Consider the following 22229-nt stretch of genomic DNA (forward strand, 5'->3'; position numbering starts at 1 on the left):
TGTTTTTAACTCAGTAGTTATAAATTATAACCAAATAGAGAGAGCAGCTGGATCAAATCAGGGAAGATAAATCAGTCTACTTTTAATTTATTGAGATTGTGTTTAAGAGCCGTGATGATATGTTGTAGTGTTATAAAAACCTAGTCTGATCATACTTGGAGCATTGTGTTCAATTCAGGTCACCTCATTTTAGGAAGGATGTAGAAGCTTTGGAGAGGATGCAGAGGAGATTTACCAGGATGATGCCTGGATCAGGGAGTATGTCCCATGAGGAAAGGCTGAGCAAGCTAGATCTTTTCTCTTTGGAGAGGAGGAAGATGAGAGGTGACTTGCTAGGGATAAGATGATAAGAGGCTTAGATTGAGCGGACAGCCCAAGAGATCAGCAGTTTCTGAGATACTCACACCACCCCATCTGGCACCAGCAATCATTCCACGGTCAAAGTCACTTGGATCATATTTCTTTCCCATTCTGATATTCGGTCTGAATAACAACTGAACCCCTTGACTATGTCTGCATGTTTTTATGCATTGACTTGCTGCCACGTGATTGGTTGATTAGGCGTTTACATTAATGAGCAAATGTGCAGGTATACCTAATAAAGTGGCCACTGAGTGTATGTCCTATGTTTTTTTGTGAACACCTGGATATAAGAGGCTCCAACATGCAATGTTTTGAGACAAAGATTGAGAAGGATGCCAAGCTCTGTTTCAGAAGGACCTTCTCATCCAATTGTTCAATCTAACTTACTTGCTGTTCTTTGCCTCCTTCTGCAGTTGGCCACGGGCAGAGTGAAGGCCAGCGCCTGAGTGTGCCTAACTTCAGTGTATATGTCCGTGACTGCCTACAGCACATCAACATGATGAAATACCGTTTCCCAGATCTGAAGATCTTCCTGTTGGCACACTCCATGGTAAGTGTCTTTAGAATAAAATGGGTTGAACACACACATGATCCTATTCTCACAAGTGTATCTGTGGCGAGAGAGTAGGTAAAAACTCTAAAACAAGAGAAAGTCTGCAGATGCTGGAAATCAAAGTAATGCACACAAAATGCTGGAGGAACTCAGCAGGCCGGGCAGCATCTATGGAAAAAAAGGAACCATTTGACGTTTCAGGATGAGACCCTCCATCAGGACAGGAAAAGGCAGTATTGGAAGGGGGAAGGGTGAGGTAAAGAGCTGTGAAGTCAACTGGTGAAAGAGATAAAGGGCCGGAGAAGGGGGAATCTGATAGGAGAGGACTGAAGGCCATGGAAGAAGGGAAGGAGGAGGAGCACCAGCGGGAGGTGATAGGCAGGTAAGGAGATGAGGTGAGGAAGAGAAATGGGAATGGTGAAGGAAAGGGGAGGGCAATTTGAGAAATCTATGTTCATGCCATCAGATTGGAGGCTACCCACATGGAATATAAGGCGTTGCTCCTCCAACTTGAGTGTAGCCTCACTGAGGAAGCCATGGACTGACATGTCGGAATGGGAATGGGAAGTTGAATTAAAATGGGAGGCCAGTAGGAGATCCCGCTTTTTCTGGCTGGTGGAGCATAGGTGCTTGGTGAAGCGGTCTCCCAATCTACATCGGGTCTCACTGATATACAGGAAGCCACACTGGGAGCACCGGATACAGTAGATGACTCTAACAGACTCACAGGTGAAGCGTCGCCTCACCTGGAAGGACTGTTTCGGGACTTAAGTAGTAGTGAGAGAGGAGGTGTAGGGGCAGGTGTAGCACTTGTTCCGCTTGCAAGATAAGTGCCGGGAGGGAGACCAGCGGGAAGGAACAAATGGACAAGGGAGTCGCGTGGGGAGCGATTCCTGCAGAAAGCAGGAAGTGGGGGGGGAGGAAAGATGTGCTTGGTGGTGGGATCCCGATGGAGATGGCAGAAGTTACGGAGAATTTACTGGACATGGAGGCTGGTGAGGTGGTAGGTGAGGACGAGGAGCCCTACCTCTGGTATGGTGGTGGGAGGACGGGGTGAGGGCAGACGTGCATGAAATCGAATAGGTGTGGGTGAGGGTAGTGTTGAGGGTGGAAGAAGGAAAGCCCCTTTCTATGAAGAAGGACTTCTCATTAGTTCTGGAATGAAAAGCCTCATCCTGAGAGCAGATGCGGTGAAGGTGGAGGAATTGAGAGAAAGGGGGATGGCGTTTTTTCAAGTTACAGGGTGGGAAGAGGTATAGTCCAAGTAGCTGTGAGAATCAGTGGGTTTATAAAAAAATAATCAGAGGAAAACTGTCTCCGGAGATAGAGACAGAGAGATTGAGAATAGGGAGGGAGGTGTTAGAAACGGACCAGGTAAATTTGAGGGCAGAGTGGAAGTTGGAGGCAAATTTGAAGAAGTCGACGAGCTCTGCATGGGTGCAGGAAGCCGCACCAATGCAGTCGTCAATATAGCGTAGGAAAAGTTGGGGAGTGATACTTGTGTGAGCTTGGAACATAGCCGACAAAAAGGCAGGCATAGCTGGGAGCCGTGTGAGTGCCCATGGCCCCTTCTTTTGAGAGTGAAAGGAGCCAAAGGAGAAGTTATTGAGAGTGAGGTCCAGTTCTGCCAGATGGAGGAGAGTGGTGGTGGGGAGGAACTAGTTGTGTCTGGTGGGTAAAAATTCTTCAGGATGGCTATCTCGGGGTGGTATCAGTAAGGATGTATATCATGCTTTATAACTTCTTCATGGTCCCTCTGTGCATCTTTTCCTCATTTGTCCTCCATTCCATCTGGCCTTAAGTGACCAGAATCTATATTCCTACAGATCATTCCCAATCTTTTTTCCTCAGCATCTCCCTCTCCCATCCTATCCCCATCTCCTCCCTTCCCTACACTAACCTGTTCAGAGATGGTTTGTAGATTGTGTTCCGTGGTGGCGTAGTGGCTAGCACAATGCTCACAGCACCAGCGACTCGGGTTCGTTTCTCGACACTGCCTGTAAGGAGGTTGTATTTTCTCTCTGTGACCGCGTGGGTTTCCTCCTGGTGCTCTGGTTTCCTCCCATAGTCTAAAGACGTACCATTGGCAGGTTAATTGGTCATTGTAAATTGTCCTATGATTAGCCTAGGGTTAAATCTGTGGGTTGCTGTGCGGTGTGGCTTGAAAGTCTGGAAGGGCCTCCTTCACACTGTATCTCAATAAAGAAAGAAAATTCCCTTCTGCCTTCTGATGCTTGCCAATCATTCCTCTCTGCAAAGCACGTTGAGTTGGAGTCACACAGCTCGGAAACAAGCCCTTCCACCCACCATGTTCATGCTAGCCATCATCCTGCCATATTAATCCTACTTACCGGCGCCTGGTCTGCAGCCTGTTAAACCTTAAAAGACAAAAAGGATAAAAAGATTAGCTTTATTTGTCATATGTACATCAAACCATTCAGTGAAGTGTATTGTTTGCGTCTAATCAAATTAGTGAGGATTGAGCAGTCCGCAAGTCACTGTGGAAGAAACCCACGCAGTCACAAGGGGCACGTACAAATCTCCTTACAGACAGTGGCAGGAGTCGAACCCTGATTTTATAACTGGCGTTGTAGTAGCATTATGATAAATACTACACTACTATGCCTTGGCATATTTGTTACCCTGACTCTTCACTCTTCTGTCCCTGTTGAGGTACTTGAGTATGTTTTTTGAGGCTGCTGTCTGTAAGGAGTTTGTACATTCTCCCCATGTCTATATGATTTGCCTTTGGCTACTCTGGTTTCCATAAGACCGTAAGATATAGGAGCAGAAGTAGGCCATTCGGCCCATTCTGTCTGGTCCGCCATTCAATCTTGGGCTGATCCAATTCTTCCAGTCATCCCCACTCCCCTGCCTTCTCCCCATACCCTTTGATGCCCTGGCTAATCAAGAACCTATCTATCTCTGCCTTAAATACACCCAATGACTTGGCCTCCACAGCTGCTCGTGGCAGCAAATTTCACAGATTTACCACCCACTGACTAAAGTAATTTCCCTGCCTCTCTGTTCTAAATGGACGTCATTCAATCCTGAAGTTGTGCCCTCTTGTCCCAGAATCACCTACCATAGGAAATAACTTTGCCATATCTAATCTGTTCAGGCCTTTTAACATTCAGAATGTTTCTATGAGATCCCCCCTCATTCTCCTGAACTCCAGGGAATACAGCCCAAGAGCTGCCAGACGTTCCTCATACAGTAACCCTTTCATTCCTGGAATCATTCTTGTGAATCTTCTCTGAACCCTCTCCAATGTCAGTATATTCTTTCCAAAATAAGGAGCCCAAAACCGCACACAATACTCCCAAGTGTTGTCTCACAAGTGCTCGATAGAGCCTCAACATCACATCCCTGCTCTTATATTCTATACCTCAAGAAATGAATGCCAACATTTCATTCGCCTTCTTCACAACCGACTCAGTCTGGAGGTTAACCTTTAGGGTATCCTGCACAAGATTTTCCAAGCCCCTTTGCACCTCTGCATTTTGAATTCTCTCCCCATCTAAATAATAGTCTGCCCGTTTATTTCTTCCACCAAAGTGCATGACCATACACTTTCCAACATTGTATTTAATTTGTCACTTTTTTGCCCATTCCCCTTAACTATCTAAGTCTCTCTGTAGGCTCTCTGTTTCCACTCCTCCACCAATCTTTGTATCATCTGCAAATTTAGCCACAAATCCATTAATACCATAATCCATATCATTGACATACATCATAAAAAACAGTGGTCCCAACACTGATCCCTGTGGAACCCCAGTGGTAACCTTTATTCCCACTCTCTGTTTACTGCCGACCAGCCAATGCTCCACCCATGCTAGTAACTTCCCTGTAATTCCATGGGCTTTTATTTCGCTAAGCAGCCTCATGTGTGGCACCTTGTCAAAGGCCTTCTGAAAATCCAAGTACACCACACCTACTGCATCTCCTTTGTCTACCCTGCTTGTAATTTCCTCAAAGAATTGCAGTAGGTTTGTCAGGAAGGATTTTCCTTTCAGGAAACCATGCTGGCTTTGGCCTATCTTGTCATGTGCCTCCAGGTACTCCACAATTTCATCCCGAACAATTGATTCCAACAACTTCCCAACCACTGATATCAAGCTCACAGGTCTATAGTTTCCTTTCTACTGCCTCCTACCCTTTTTAAATAGTGGAGTAACATTTGCAATTTTCCAGTCATCCAGTACAATACCAGAATCTATCAATACTAGAAAGATCATCATTAATGCCTCCGCAATCTCTCCAGCTACTTCCTTCAGAACCTGAAGGTGTATTCCATCAGGTCCAGGAGATTTATCCACCCTCAGACCATTAAGCTTCCTGAGCACCTTCTCAGTTGTGATTTTCACTGCACATACTTCACTTCCCTGACACTCTTGAATGTTTGGTTTAATGCAGATCTCTTCCACTGTGAAGACTGATGCAAAATACGCATTCAGTTCCTCTGCCATCTCTGCATCACTCATTACAATATCTCCAGCGTCATCTTGTATTGGTTCTATATCTACCCTCGACTCCCTTTTGCCCTTTATATACTTAAAAAAGCTTTTAGTATCTTCTTTGATATTAGTCACCAGCTTCCTTTCATATTTCATCTTTTCCTTCCTAATGACCTTTTTAGTTTCCTTTTGCAAGTTTTTAAAAGCTCCCCAATCCTCTGTCTTCCCACTAGCTCTGGCTTCCTTGTATGCCCTCTCTTTTGCTTTTACTTTGGCTCTGACTTCACTTCTCAGCCACGTTCATGTCTTTCTTCCATTCGAAAATCTCTTCTTATTTGGCATATATCTGTCTTGCACTTCCCTCATTTTTTGCAGAAACTCCAGTCATTGCTGCTCTGTTGTCCTTCCTGCTAGTGCCCCTTTCCAGTCAACTTTGGCCAGTTCCCCTCTCATGCCATTGTAATTTCCTTTATTCCACTGAAATACCGACACGTTGGAATTTAGTTTCTCCTTCTCAAATTTCAAAGTGAACTCGATCATATTGTGATCTGTGTTCCCTAAGGGTTCCTTAACCTTAAGCTCTCTTATCACCTCCAGATCATTGCACAACACCCAATCCAGCACAGCCGATCCCCTAGTGGACTCAACAACAAGGTGTTCTGAAAAGCTATCCCTTAGACATTCTACAAATGATCTCTCTAGAGGTCCAGTGCTGGCCCAGTTTTCCCAATCCACTTTCAGGTAAAAATCCCCATCGATTATCATGACATTGCCCATCTGACACATCTTTTCTATCTCCTGCTGTAATTTGTAATCCACATCCCGGCTGCTGTTTGGAGGCCTGTATTCAACTGCCATTAGGGTCCTTTTCACACTTGCCATTTCTTAACACAACCCATAGAGACTCTACACCTTCCAATCCTATGTCATCTCTTTCTAATGATGTAATATTATTCCTTATACAGAAAGTCACATCACCCCCTCTGCCTACTAACCTATCTTTCCGATACACCGTATATCCTTGGACATTCAGCTCCCAATGGCAGCCATTTTTTAGCCAAGTTTCAGAGATGGCCACGACTTCATATTTGCCAATCTGTAGCTGAATTTCAAGATTGTCCATTTTATTCCTTATGCTGCATGCATTCAAATATAACACTTTCAGTCCAGTATTTGTTGCTTTCTGTTTTAACTGCACCATGCCTCTATTGCCCTGTAACTCATCCCACAGGCTGTGATTAAGCCTCATCCCCTGCTTGTCTTTTCTATCATCTCTGCACACTATCTTTGATCTATTTCTGTTTTCCTCTTCCTCAGCCCTATCACTCTGGTTTCCAGTCCCCTTCCAAATTAGTTTAAACCCTCCCTAACAGCTCTATTAAGTATGTCCGCTGGGATATTGGACCCCTTTGGGTTCAGGTGTAACCTGTCCTTTTTGTACAGGTCATACCTCCCCCAGAAGAGGCCCCAATGATCCAGGAAACTGAAGCCCTGCCCCCTACACCAGATTCTCAGCCACACATTAATATGTCTGATCGTGCTATTCTTGCATTCGTTAGCACGTGGCACAGGCAGCAATCCTGAGATTACTACCTTGGAGGTCCTGCTTTTCAGCTTCCTACCTAACTCTCTGAATTCTCTTTTCAGGACCTCCTCCCATTTTTTTCCAATGTTATTGGTACCAACGTGTACCAAGACTTCTGGCTGTTCACCCTCTCCCTTCGGAATACTCTGCACCTGATCCAAGACATCCTGTACCCTGGCACCTGGGAGGCAACACACCATGTGGATATCTCTATCAGGCTGACAGAACCTCCTGTCTGTTCCCCTCACTATGGAATCCCCTATGACTACCGTATTCTTCATCTTCCTCTTTCCCTTCTGCGCCATCGTACCAGGCTCAGTGCCAGAGACCCGATCGCCTTGATCGTCCTCAGTCAGGTCATCCCCCTCAACTGCATCCAAAACGAGATAATGATTACCGAGGGAGGTGGCCACAGGGGTGCTCTCTACTATCTGAGCTCTTCCCATCCCTTCCCTGACCGTCACCCACTTACCTAACTCCTGCAGCCTCAGGGTGACTCACTCCCTGTAGCCCCTCTCTATCTCCTGTTCACTCTCCCAAATAAGCTGTAGGTCATCGAGCTGTTTCCTCCCACTTTCCAAAGTTGTACGGCAATAGTAGGTTAATTAGTCTTACGAACTTACTGACTGTTATACCACAGGCATTTAGGGCAGCAATGAAGATCCTCTATCTTCATCTATCCTTGGCCATCTTCTCTGATGTGCCCCAGGTGTGGATCAGGGTCCTCAATCACACACAGATGCAGGATTCTTCACTGCTGTTTCCAAAACAATTTGTTTTTTGACCAATCAGGGTTGTTAGCCCTGAACTGAACCCCTGAACCTAGAGGACCGGTGGACCGCTCTTGGTCTGTTATCTACACTTTGACCTGTTTGGCGTGGGTGACCCTACCAAGAGCCAAAGCATAAAGCCCTGACTCCAGCCAACATAGCTCCCCAGGTCTTTGAGGCATGCAAGCCTCCAAACTATACGACGAAGTTGCAGTCCTCTTGGAAGGGTTAAATCGTCACATAGGTCCAATTGTGCCACGTGGGCTCACTGGGCTGGAAGGACCTTTTAGTGTGTTGTAACTCTAAATCGGGGCTCCCGATCTTTGATATGCCATGGACCCTTTCCATTAAGCTTAATTCTTTATTCGTTATAATTGTTGAATGTTATTGATTTTTGTTGCACGTCACACCCTGAATAACATACCACAGCTATTTCCTAATACCTGTAAATGTATATGATGAATAAGTTTGATCCTTGATTTAAAAAAATTCTGAATCTGCCATAATTTTATATATCACATTTGTACCTTAATATTCCTCAAGGCTGTGTTGCATTCTCATCCTGAAACATCACAGTGGCTCGACCCCTGCATGTGTGCTCCAAAGTGTTAATTACCAGACATTGTGGCTAATTAGATATCAGAAGGCAGCTTGCTGCAGTGACGTTGAAATTATTTGTTAATCCGGTTTCCTGGATCTTGTGGATATTTCAGCCCAGTCCTGATGTTTCGGGTGCTGAGGACATCTCTGTTATTAGCTCTTTGACTAGTTCTGGTGCTTTTTGCAGCAAGAAAGCTAACCGTGCATTCGTTTAACAGCCGGAGCCCCTGGGGCGAGGGGGATGTTGCTTAATGATTAATTCATCCTCTGATTGACCTTTGAGCCATTGAGAGAATGCAGAAAGCAGTATGATCAGGTCTGGAGCAGATGCAATGCACAGAATATCATCTGTTCCTTTAGTCCCTGCCCACTCTTCTTCAGAGCGGGAAGGTTGGCATCATGGTCAGCCAAGACACGATGGGCCGAGGGGCCTGTTCCTGCGCTGGTCTGGCTCCATTCTCTCAGCCCCCTGAACAGGGAACTCCACAAGGCAGAAAGGGCGCCAGCTTTTACCTCCGCAGTCTCTCCACTGGGTGTGCATTGCCCAGTGTGTTTGGGAGTGAATCTAATATCTGATTTGTCTAGTGTGCCAACAAGCACACTCAGATCACAGATATCCACTCCAAATGGCAGTGGGTTAGCCAGCGAGGAGCTAATGGGTGGTGGGAGCTGGAAGTAAATTCAAAGTAAATTTGTTATTGAAGCACATACAGTATATGTTACCATATTCTACATTGAGATTAATTTGCTTGCTGGTATTTACACAGCATCAGAATAGAGGGCCATCCCTTTAGAACAGAAATGAGGATGAATTTCTACAGACAGAGGACGATGAAGCTGTGAAATTCATTGCCACCAACACCTGTGGAGGCCAAGCCATCGGTTATATTTAAAGCAGAGATTGTTAGATTCTTGTTTAGTTAGTGCACCAAAGGTTAGGGAGAGAAGGAAGGAGAATGGAGTTGAGAGTGATAATGGATCAGTAAGGATGGAATGGTGGATCAGACTTGATGGGCTGAATGACCCAATTCTGTTCCTACATCTTATGGTCTGATGGAAAATAAGTCTGTAGGTCATAGAATTATTTCAGAGTTGTGTTGAGTGAAGCTATCCACGTCTGTTCAGGATCTTGATGGTTGTAGGGTAATAACTGTTCCTGAACCTGATGGTGTGGGATCTGAGGTCACACCGTTCTGCCAGGTGATAGTAGCAGCGAGAAGAGAGCATGGCCTGGATGGTGGGGGTCTTTGATGATGGATGTTGCTTTCCTGTGGCAGTGCTCCTTGTAGATGTGCTCAATGGTGGTGAAGAGTTTCCCTGTGATGAACTGGGCTATATGCACCACTTTCTGTAGTTTTTACCATCCCTGGGCATTGGTTTTATCATACCAGGTCGAGATGCAACCAGTCAGGATACTGTCCGATCTGCATCTTCAGAAGTTTGTCAAAGATTTTGGTGAAATGCTGAATTCTGCAAGCTTCTAAGAAAGTCAATGAAGTAAGTAGTGAGATGAAGTGTTGGGATCGACCTGGGTTATTTACTCAACAGCAGTAATATGACGTATCAGTATTTCCACTGCTGTCTTAGGAATGGGATCTTCATGTACCTGTATTTATCTCTCAAACAACGGCTCTATAAAAGATTATCTGCTCATTATCTCATTACAGTCGTTGAGTTATAAAGGGAGACAGTATAGAAACAAGTGTTGAAGTTGAATGATTTCACGCTAGCACCAACCTCCCATTTACACTTTGCCTGTATAGATCCCATTTTAATCTCCCATTAACTTGGCCCAAATTCCACCACACACTCATGCACTAGTCAAAATACAGCAGCCAGTTAACTTGCCTATCTGCACATCTTTGGGATGGGGTGGGGTAACTGGAACACCCAGGGCAACCCATGCAGTCACAGGGAGAGCGTGCACACTCCATACGGACAGCGCCTGAAAGTAAAGAGTTTAGTTTTAGTTTTATTTGTCGTACATACATCAAAATATTCAGTAAGATATTCTGTTTGTATCAACAACACAGTCCTAGGATGTACTGGGGACATGCCCAAAGTGTTGCTATGCTTCCAGCACCAACATACCACGCCCAAAAATTACTAACGCTAACAATGTGTCTTTGGAATGTGGAAAGAAATTCAATGGGTTTCGATGAGGGGTGGCCTGATTGAAACCTATCGAATGTTGAAGGGCCTTCCTTGACAGAGTGGATGTGGAGAGGATGTTTCCTATGGTGGAAGTGTCTAAGACCAGAGGCCACGGCCTCAGACGAGAGGGGCGTCCTTTTAGAATGGAGATGAGGAAGAATTTCTTTAGCCAGAGAGCGAATGAATCTGTGGAATTCATTGCCACATGTGGCTGTGGAGGCCAAGTCATTGGGTGTATTTAAGGCAGAGGTTGATAGATTCTTTTTAGTCAGGGCATGAAGGGATATGGGGAGAAGGCAGGAGATTGGGGCTGAGAGGGAAATGGATCAGCCATGATGAAATGGTGGAGCAGACTCGATGGGCCAAATGGCCTAATTCTGTCCTATGGTCTAAGTGTGCCATTTGTGTCAACAAGAAACACACTCTGAGGATGTGCTGGGAGCCGCCCACAAGTGTCGCCATGTTTCTGGCGCCAGCATAGCGTGCCCACAATGTACTAACCCTAACAGTGCATCTTTGGACTGTGAGAGGAAACCAGAGCACCCGGAGGAAACCCACACGGTCACGGGGAGAACGTACAAACTCAGTACAGACAGCGGCGGGAATTGAACCCCAGTCAGCGATCACTCGGAAGCATTGCACTAGCCGCGACACTACTGTACTACCTGAAGTTAAGGTTGAAGCAGGGTCCGTGGATTGGTGTGGCCACTGTTGCCAGGGTCTTTCTGTGCATGCACTGTCTGTTGTAGAGACTCAAAGGAATGGGGAATTAATGCTGACATCGCAATTGACAATCCTCGGGCTCTGAACCTAATGAATACCCTACCACCACTGAGGTCTTGTCACTGGGACAGCAAGCTGTTTACTATTTACCTGTGCCGCATTTTGAATTACATTTTATTAACTTATTTTTCGTAATATTTTGTTTTATGTGCCGTGTGTGATATGCACCGTTATCTGGAGAAACGTTTTATTTGGTTGTTTATATGCTCTTTTCTTGCTGCTACAGCGGGAAGAAGGTACAGGAGCCTCAAGACTCACACCACCAGGTTCAGGAACCATCCTCAACCATCAGGCTCTTGAACCAGAGGGGATAACTTCACTCGACTTCACTTGCCCCATCACTGAAATGTTAACACAACCATTGGACTCACTTTCAAGGACTCTTCATTTCATGTTCTTGGTATTTATTGCTTATTATTATTTCTTATTTTTGTATTTGCACGGCTTGTTGTCTTCTGCACTCTGGTTGAACACCCAAACTGGCTGGTCTTTCATTGATTGTGTTATGGTTATGATTCTATAGATTTGTTGAGTATGCCCACAAGAAATTGAATCTCAGGGTTGTATATGGTGACGTACATGTACTTTGATAATAAAATTTATTTTGAACTTTGAATAATAAACTTGAACTAGAATACATCTGGTGAAACACAAAGAAACAAATTACTTTACAACCAGTACTCTGATACGTCCTTGAATCAAGAAGTTAGAAAGCAGTGGATAAGCAAGCAGTGTGCGGAGCTTGCAGGCACAAAAGTCTGCTGGGGCTAGGACTCGGAAGTATGCATTGGAGCCATACACTGGAACGCCAGAGGCTGAAGAGTGGCCTGGTAGAAGTTGGTGAAGTTATGAGAGCAATAGATGGAGAAGGTTGTCCAAGGTTACAACCCAACATTAACAGGATGCAGAGCTGGGCTGAGAAGTGGCTGGTGGACTTCAACCCAGGCAGCACAGTGGCTAGCGCATCACTTTACAGTGTCAGCAGCCATTGCTCAATTCCTGCCGCTGTCTATAAGGAGTTAGTACGTTCTCCCCGTGACCTCATGGGTTTCTTCTGGGTGCTCCCGTTTCCTCCCACAATCCAAAGACACACAGGTTAGTAGGTTAATTGGTTACCTGGGTGTAATTGGGCAACGCAGGCCAGGAAGGCCTGTTACCAGGCTGTCTCTCTAAGTAAATAAAGTCAAGTCCAGAGAAGTGTGAAGTGATTCACCTTGGAAGATCGAATTTGAATACAAGGTTAACAGCATGATTCTTGTCAGTGTGGTGGAACAGAGGGATCTTGGGGTCCACGGCAGAGATCCCTTAAAGTTGTCATGCAAGTTGATAGGGTGATTGAGAAGGCATAAGGTGTGTGGTCTTCATTAGTCGGGGGACTGAGTTCAAGAGCCGTGAGGTAATGTTGCAGCTCTATAAAACTCTGCTTAGACCATTGTGTTCAGTTGTGGTCGCCTCATTATAGGAAGGATGTGGAAACTTTAGGGAGGTTCCAGAGATTTATCAGGATGATGCCTGGATTAGAGAACAGGTCTTATGAAGATAGGTTGAGTGAGCTAGGGCTTTTCTCATTGGAGTAACTGAGGATGAGAGGTGACTTGATAGAGGTGTATAAGATTATGAGAGGCATTAATTGAGTAGACAGCCTGTGACGTATTCCAAGGGCTAATACAAGAGGGCATAATTTTAAGGTGATTGAAGGAAAGTATTGGGGGGGGGGTGGCGGGGATGACAGAGGTAAATTCTTTACACAGTGTTTTGGTGGTGCATGGAACACCCTGCCAGGAGTGGTGGTAAAGGCAGACACAATTAGGGGCATTTAAAAAAAATCTTAGACACCTGGATGATAAAAAAAAATGGAGGGTGATGTAGGAAGAACACACATCAAAGTTGCTGGTGAACACAGCAGGCCAGGCAGCATCTATAGGAAGAGGTACAGTCAACGTTTCGGGCCGAGATCCTTCGTCAGGACTAACTGAAAGAAGAGCTAGTAAAAGATTTGAAAGTGGGAGGGGGAGGGGGAGATCCAAAATGATAGGAGAAGACAGGAGGGGGAGGGATGGAGCCAAGAGCTGGACAGGTGATTGGCAAAAAGGATATGAGAGGATCATGGGACGGGAGGCCCAGGGAGAAAGAAAAGGGGGAGGGGGCAAGCCCAGAGGATGGCCAAGGGGTATAGTGAGAGGGACAGAGGGAGAAAAAGGAGAGAAAGAGAAAGAATGTGTGTATATAAATAAATAACGGATGGGGTACGAGGGGGAGGTGGGGCATTAGCGGAAGTTAGAGAAGTCAATGTTCATGCCATCAGGTTGGAGGCTACCCAGACGGAATATAAGGTGTTGTTCCTTCAACCTGAGTGTGGCTTTGTCTTTACAGTAGAGGAGGCCCTGGATAGACATGTCAGAATGGGAATGGGATGTGAAATTAAAATGTGTGGCCACTGGGAGATCCTGCTTTCTCTGGCAGACAGAGCGTGGGTGTTCAGCAAAACGATCTCCCAGTCTGCGTCGGGTCTCGCCAATATATAGAAGGCCGCATCGGGAGCACCGGACACAGTAGGAGGGAAGGGTTAGATTGATCTTAGTAGGTTAAAAGGTCAGCACAGTTGGCCAAAGGGCCTGTACTGTGCTGTAATGTTCTATGTACATGAGGCTAAAGATTTACAGATAAGGGATAAGCTTTATTTGTCACATGTACATCAGAATATCGAAATGTGTAATTTGTGTCAATGACCAACGCAGTCTGAGGAATTGCTGGGTTAGCCCATAGTTGAAATGGGTCAGGATTAAAACGTTAACATCTACAAGGCAAGCCATTTTTAGACTGAGACTGGTTGGTGCCTGGGATGGGTCGTCAGGGGAACTGGTGGAAACAGATATCACAGTGTCATTTAAGAGCAATTTGGACAGACACGTGAACGGAGTTCAAAGTTCAAAGTAAATTTATGATCAAAGTATGTAAATGTCACCATATGCTGCCCTGAGATTCATTTTCTTGCAGGCATTCACAGTAGAACAGAGAAATACAACAGAATCAATGAAAAACTGTACACAGAAACTGACAAACAACCAATGTGTAAAAGAAAATGAATACGAAATATATAAATAAATACATAAATAATACGGAGAACGTGAATTGTATTGGCCTGGAAAGTGAGTCCATGGGTTGTTTAGTGTTGAGATGAGTGAAATTTTTATCCACACTGGTTCAGGGGCCTGATGGTTGAGGGGTAATAACTGTTCCTGAATCTGATGGTGTGGGGCCTAAGACTCCTGTACCTCCTTCCTGATGGTAGCAACGAGAAGAGGGCATGTCCTGGGTGGTGAGCGTCCTTGATGATGGAAGCTGCTTTCTTTTGTCAGCGCTCCTTGTAGATGCGTTCAGTGGTGGGGAGGGCTTCGCCTGTGATGGACTGGGCTGTGTCCACCACTTTCTGTAGATCTTTCCATTCCATAAACAGACATCCCACTTCTCCCGGAAGTTCCGGGAGTCTCACGCATATTAATAGTGGCTCTCTGATGCCCACAAATTATATACAATATTCCGGAAATCGATTTTTTTGAGAGTGAGTGAGAGAGCGCGAGACAGAGCAAGAGAGAGAGCGCGAGAGAGCATGAGAGAGAGCGACCACGAGAGCGCGAGAGAGTGAGAGAGCGAGAGAGCGAGCGTGTGAGAGAGAGAGCGAGAGAGTGTGCGAGAGAGTGAGCACGAGAGCAGCCATGAGAGCGAGAGAGAGAGAGAGAGAGAGAGAGAGAGAGAGAGCGAGAAAGTGAGTGCGTGAGAGTGAGAGAGAGCGCGAGACAGCGAGCACGTGCCATGGCAGAATGTTCCAAAAAAAGAAAATATAAAACGTACGTCTCCCCAGGCTACACTAAAGTGTACCCCTGCCTAATAGGGGTCAAAATAATGACAGTGTTGCTCGCTGCACTGTTTGCAACCGTGACTTTTCTATTGCCCATGGTGGGTTAAGACTGTAAAAGACATGTTGAGGTGAGTTTAACAGGTATCATTTGTTTATTAGCATAGCTAACGTTATTTAAACTAGCTGGCTAACTGCTAAGGAGCTACTCTATTGTAGACATCCCACCTCTCCCGGAAGTTCTGGGAGTCTCCCACAAATTGATGGTGCGACCTCCCTGAAATGAGTTTTTGCAGGGTGGGATGTCTGCATAAACAAGAGAAAATCTGCAGTTGCTGGAAATCCAAGCAACACCCACAAAATGCTGGAGGAACTCAGCAGGCCAGGCAGCACTTATGGAAAAAAGTACAGTCGACGTTTTGGGTCGAGACCCTTCGGCAGGACCGGAGAAAAAAAGATGAGTAGATTTTTACAAAAAGGTGAGGAGTAGTGTTTCCATAGCAGGTGGTGATCCTCTGGAATGCATCGTTACTGACAGACAGAGAATGGAGGGATATGGAACATGTGCAGACAGGTGGGATTAGTTTGGACTGGCATGACAAGGTGGGAAGAGCGTGTTCCTGTGAAGTACCGATCTATGTTCCATGTTCCACTGCCCTCAGGAGCATTTTCTCAGCCAGTACATGGTAAGCCCATCAAGAAAGGCTTCAACGTTCTATTCAAACATCTGTCTCATTTACCCTCATTGCCTCTGCCTCCACAACCTGCCAAAAATTCACAGCTGCCCGGCTGAAATAAAAGTTCAATTTCCTGGAGATGCAAAAGGACAGAAGGCGCAGTAATCTATAACAATACAAAGTCTGCTAGAGGAACTCAGCGGGTCAAGCAGCATCTTACAGGGGAAAGGAATTGTCGATGTTACAGGTCGAAACCCTGCATCAGGTACCCATTATTTTCTCTTCCCTCTCTCCACGACATGTACTGTATATCTCTCCTTCGGTATGGAGACTAGACCTACTCCAAGTGCGGTTCTGTCAAGGCTGTCTAAATTCAGTAAGGTGTATGGCCCTGTACTCAACCCTTCTTGCAAGAAATGTCAGCACACTTGAGCTGTAAGGTCTTGACCCAAAACATCGACGGTCTATTTTCTTCCACAGATGCTGCCCAACCCATTGAGTTCCTTCAGTGCCTTTGTTTGCAGCTCCAGATTCCCAGCATCGGACCATAAGACCGTGGAAGCAGAATTAGGCCATTTGGCACATCAAGTCTGCTCCACCATTCCATCATGGCTGATTTATTATCCCTCTCAATCCCATTCTCTTGCCTCCTTCCATAACTTTTGATGCCCTTGTTAATCGGGAACCTATCAAACTCCGCTTTAAATATACATTGCCTCCACAGCTGTTTTTTAGCAATGAATTCCATAGATTCACCACTCTCTGCCTAAATAAATTCCTCCTCAACTCTGTTCTAAATTGATATCCCTCTATTCTAAGGCTATGCCCTCTGGTCCTAGACTCCCCTACTGCAGGAAACATCCTCTCCACGTCCATTCCATCCAGGCCTTTCAATATTTGATAGGTTTCAATGATATTCCCCCGTTATTTTTCTAAACTCCAGTGAGTACAGGCCCAGAGACATCAAGCACTCCCTATAAGGTAATGCTTTCATTTCAGTGATCATTCTCATGGACGTCCTCATGATCAGCATACTATTTGTGTTTCCAATGCTTCCCATTTCTTAAATAAATCCTGATTTATTTAAATTTAAAGTTAAATTTAAGTTGAAGTTCAAGTTTATTGTCATTCACCTATACACATGTAAATCAACAAATGAAACAATGTTCCTTCAGACCAAGGTGCAAAACGCAGTACAGGTACATATAACTCACACACAACACATAAAGTAATATTACTACAAATAAATTAACAAATAATAAAATATATTCCAGAAGATTGAGCAGTTTCAAGTTCCTGGGTGTCAAGATCTCTGAGGACTTAACCTGGTCCCAATATGTCAATGCAGCTATAAAGAAGGCAAGACAGTGGCTATACCTCATTGGGAGTTTTTGTATTGCATTGAACTGCTGCTGCTAAGTTAACAAATTTCATGACACATGCCAGTGATAATAAACCTGATTCTGATTTAGCACAAGGTGCATTTATGACACAAGTTCCTTATGGTTGTTCTAGCTGGGACTGGTAATGTGGACAAGCTCCCACCACCTATTAAATGCTTCTAATGGCATACACCTCAAATAGGCTCTGACAACCAAGTCCAGCTCCTGGCTGTCACATGTGGCTTAGCTACTAAGCCCGGTGGAACCATTTGAGAAGGAGTAAAGGTGGGTTACTGGTGCCTTAAAACCAGTCGCTTTGGGCAGAGGGAGCTCATCAGCTGTGGTTGGCAGCTCATTTAGGAGAAGGAAATCTCTGATCTCAAATCTTCACTGCCTTGCGGCTATGCCCACTCATGGGGGAGGCTTCGGGAGTAAACCCTGAGGGAAAAATCCGGAGCTGGAGTCCCTAAGGCAGTCCTACACTGAGTTCAATGCTGACTGGCAACTCCTGCGACACTGCTGTATTGGTCTCTGCCGTTGCTTTCAGTTCATCAGATGTATGGAGAGGGAGAGCTTGCTACGTGGGCAATAGCTTACTCTCCATATTGTACCGCCCTGGCTTTGCATATCTAGATGGCTAGGACGCAACATCCATGGCCAACCTTGCCCAACGGAGGCCTCAGAATGACACAAGTTAGAAAGTAAACAGAATAATGCTACTGGTCCTTCATAAGTGATGAGATGTGGGTGGTGGCAAGGTCTGAGTTGGTGAGACCTGGCTGTTTTTTTCCCTTCTGGTCAAGATGGAGCCAGTGTACAATGCTCCTTCAGTCGACATCTTCTGGATAGACCGCAAAACCATTTACTTCACTTCTTTTATGTCTGTTTTTCATCTTGAATGTGATTATGAAACTGCTAGAGCTGTTTGGAGATTGATTGAGCAACTCAGCACTTTGCTATCTGTGAGGAGGTTCCGGAAACTAGCGAGTACGAACCTCGAGGTGAAACAACTTCAAGACTGGCGTGAGCCAGTGTTCAGCTCCATTTTGCCAATTAACGCTTCCATTATTCACTGATTAAAGTGACGCAGAAGTGAGGCAAGTGCGGAGGGTGAGCATTGATGGCCTTTTGATTGCTGGTGGGATCACTCTGCTGCTGAAGTTGAAGCCAGTGTGGCCTACTGCTGTGCCCGAAGCCTCTCTTTTGATGATGCTGGTGAATGTTACTGAGGTTTTTGCATATGGATTTTGAACTATGGACTTTTTTTTTCAATCTTATGGTTTTTATATTCTGTGCTTTCACATTGTTTCTTGTTTTTTTTGTGCAGGAAGAGAGGGATTTGGGGATCGATGTTCTTGTTGCATTTCACGTGGACGGGGTGGCTGATGATCATGTTGGTGGGTTTGCTGTTTCTTGCTGAACTGACTTGTGTGGTTTTTCTTTGTTTTATGGCTGTCTGGAGAAGCAGAATCGCAGAGTTGTATACCGCATATATACTTTGATAATAAATGAGCCTTAGATGGGGGAATCTCATTGAAACCAATCGAATATTGAAAGGCCTAGATGGAGTGGATGTGGAGAGGATGTTTCCAACAGTGGGGGAGAGCTGCCTCAGAATAGAAGGATGACCCTTTAGAACAGTAGTCGCATGGACTGCGGGAAGAAGCTGCTTTTCATCCTAACAGTCCTTGTTCCCAGCTGGATCGGGGAGCATGCCTTATGAAAACAGGTTGTGTGAACTCGGCCTTTTCTCCTTGGAGCGACGGAGGATGAGAGGTGACCTGATAGAGGTGTATAAGATGATGAGAGGCATTGATCGTGTGGATAGTCAGAAGCTTTTTCCCAGGGCTGAATGGTTGCCACAAGAGGACACAGGTTTAAGGTACTGGGGGAGTAGGTAGAGGAGATGTCAGGGGTAAGTTTTTTACGCAGAGTGGTGAGTGCGTGGAATGGGCTGCCGGCAACGGTGGTGGAGGCGGATACGATAGGGTCTTTTAAGAGACTTTTGGATAGGTACATGGAGCTTAGAAAAATAGAGGGCTATGGGTAAGTGATGCACTATCAATTACTCCAAAAGACTGGAAGTAGAGTAAGTACTGAAAGGCTTTTATTAACAGTAGAATGGGACCTCATCCATGCTGAGTATCTGCCCTGGACTGAGAGGAGGAGCAATGGCACAATCGCCTTTATTCAGGGGTCTGTGGGAGGAGCCATGGGAGCAGTCAGCAGAGGGGCGTGTCCAGACAGGTAACTCAGTTACAACATATATTTATGGTTTATCACAGTAAGCCTAGTAATTTCTAAGGTAGGGACATATTCAGCACAGCTTTGTGGGCCGAAGGGCCTGTATTGTGCTGTAGGTTTTCTATGTTTCTATGCTACTTTGCTGGGATTCAGACTTGTGTCTCCTGGTTAGTGGTCCAGAACTCTGCTGATTTGAGGGAGCTCAAACGGTATACCAAGGGTTCCCAATCTGGAGTCCACGGACTCCTTGCTTAGTGGCACTGGGCCGTGGCATAAAAAAAGGTTGGGAACCGCTGCTGTATGCTAAGGGGAGAGTGGAATGCACACACTGGAGTGCTCAGTTCATTCACTTTAAACAGTAACATTTAGTCTGCAGCGAGGTCAGTGAGATGGTGCTGAGTGGAGAAAGGAACAGAAATCTAAGATGCAACTACACAAAGCAGGCTCAATAGGGCTCCTAATTACTGTAGGATGAAGTGGGATAGACACAGTGGGAGCGAGACAGAGAGAGAGAACAAGTTCCTCTGTTCAGACGGGCTTTATTTCCACGTTACATTGATTCATGCTGATTTTAATTCACACACAAGCACAGAGTGTTAATTGTGATTTTTTTAAAATTCCAAGTGATGCTTACTTTATATTTCTAGTCAGTTTTATTTTCAACCGTGTGAGCTATTCAGAATCAGAATCAAGTTTAATGTCACTGACATAGGTCGCAAAATTTGTTGTTTTACGGCAGTAGTACAGCGCAATGCATTAAAAAAAAGCTACAAATTACAGCTAGAAATCTGAAGATTTGTATATAAACCTCCTGCCGGATGGTAGTCGTGAGAATAGAGCATGGTGTGTTTGATTTCTACAGATGTACTGTGGAGAGCATTCCAACTGGCCGAGTCACTATCTGCGGCAAGTTGTTCCCACTGAGGTTGGGTGAGACTAGAACTAGAGGACGAAGGTTAAGAGTGAAGGGTGAAATGTTGAAGGGGTAACTTCTTCACTTAGTGCGAGCCTTGAGCAAGCTGCCAGTGGAAATGATGAATGCAGGTTCAATTTCAAAACTTAAGAGAAGTTTGGTTAAGTACATGGATATGAGGGGTATGGAGGGCTATGGGCAGGGTACAGGTCATTGGAACTAGGCAGAAGCATGAACTAGATGGGCTGGAGGGCTTGTTTCTGTGCTGTAGTGCTCTTTGATTCTATGATTTATATTGCTTGTTGATTTAAATAAATTTTGCTTAGCACAAGCAAATAAAGAATTAAATCCAAAGCAGCCATGGGAGAGAAATAAAGGCAGATTAGATGCTCTCCCCAACACCTTCCCAATAAATCTCATGGCACGACAGATTCTCAAGCCTTAACGATATTACTTACACAGCCCGTTGTTTAGATTCATCTAATAATTTGACAGTCACCATCATTTATACTCGCTTTCCAATGCCAAGTTTATTTAAATAACAAAATCCAGTTTTCAGAATGATGTGATTTGAATTTACATCAGCTGATTATTCGCTCTCTCTGAGCTATGTACTCCTAACTCATAGTATCATAGCTCAGACTGCTGCTTCAGAATCAGAATCAGGTTTAATATCACCGGCATATGTTGTGAAATTTGTTAACTTTATGGTAGCAGTACAATGAAATACATGATAAATATAGAAAAAACTGAATTAAAGTAAGAATATATATGTATATTAAATAGTTGTTAAAATAAGTCATGTAAAAACAGAAATTTAAAGCAGTAGTGAGGTAGTGTTCATGGGTTCGATGTCCATTTGGAAATTGGATGGCAGAGGGGAAGAAGCTGTTCCTGAATTGTTGAGTGTGTGCCTTCAGGCTTCTGTACCTCCTCCCTGATGGTAGCAACGAGATCAGGGCATGTCCTGGGTGGTGGGGGTCCTTAATGACGGACGCCGCCTTCCTGAGGCATCGCTCCTTGAAGATGTCTTGGGTGCTACAGATGGAGCTGACTAATTTTACAACTTGCAGCAACTTACTTCAACTCTGTACGGTAGCCCCCCTCTCATCCCCCAGCCCCACCCCATACCAGACGGTGATGCAGCCAGTTAGAGTGCTCTCCACTGTACATCTGTAGGAGTATGTTTTAGGTGACAAATCAAATCTCGTCAATCTCCTAATGAAACATGGTTGCTGTCTTGCTTCTGGTGCCCGTGGGTGGGGTTGGAAGAAATTATGTTGGAAGATTAAACTCAAATTGCTCAAATGGAATGCTGAACTTCGGAGGTTCCCGTACACCTGCTTTTGAGCATTGGCATCTCATTTTTATTTATTTATGCAGATTTTGGAATCCCTGTCTGTATTTATTGACCATCCTTGATTACCCTTGGGAAGGTGGGTTTGAAGGATCACCTTACTTACTGCCCATTACACCGCTGCTGTTTAGGGCAGCAATGAAGGTCCTCCATCTCTATCGGTGTTTAGGGTTTCCTTCATCATGTCAGTAGCTTCCTCGTAGTGTTCAGTACTGTCAGTCCATGGAAGTTCTAAGTGGAGACTCAGGAATACCGTCACACTCAGATGTTGAAGGATTCTTCATTGCTGTTTCCGTAACAGTTTTGTTTGACTAGTCAGAGTTGTTAGCTCTGAGCTGAACCCCCGAACCTGGAGGACTGGTGGACCACTCTCTACCCTTTGACCTGATTGACATGGGTGACTCTACCAAGAGCCAAAGCAAAAAGCCCTGACTCCAGCCAACAAAGCTCTCTGGGTCATTGAGGCACACAAGCCTCCAAACCAAGACAAAGTTGTGGTCCTCTTGGAGGGTGAAGGATCAAGGATCAACTTTAT

The 22229-nt window shown here is 45.0% G+C and overlaps 1 protein-coding gene across 2 annotated transcripts in view; it reads left to right on the top strand.

Moving 5' to 3' along the window:
• Positions 1–22229, top strand: part of mgll (monoglyceride lipase) — a 120785-nt gene that overhangs the window by 52447 nt on the left and 46109 nt on the right. The window contains exons 4-5 of one of the 2 annotated variants that reach the window (XM_063068240.1): positions 777–913; positions 11492–11665. In XM_063068240.1, the coding sequence (XP_062924310.1) occupies positions 777–913; positions 11492–11665 (311 nt within the window). The remainder of the gene's footprint in view (positions 1–776; positions 914–11491; positions 11666–22229) is intronic. The other variant, XM_063068241.1, reaches the window with a different exon arrangement.

This window comes from Mobula hypostoma, chromosome 15 (genome assembly GCF_963921235.1).
Source record: "Mobula hypostoma chromosome 15, sMobHyp1.1, whole genome shotgun sequence".
NCBI classification, from domain to species: domain Eukaryota; kingdom Metazoa; phylum Chordata; class Chondrichthyes; order Myliobatiformes; family Myliobatidae; genus Mobula; species Mobula hypostoma.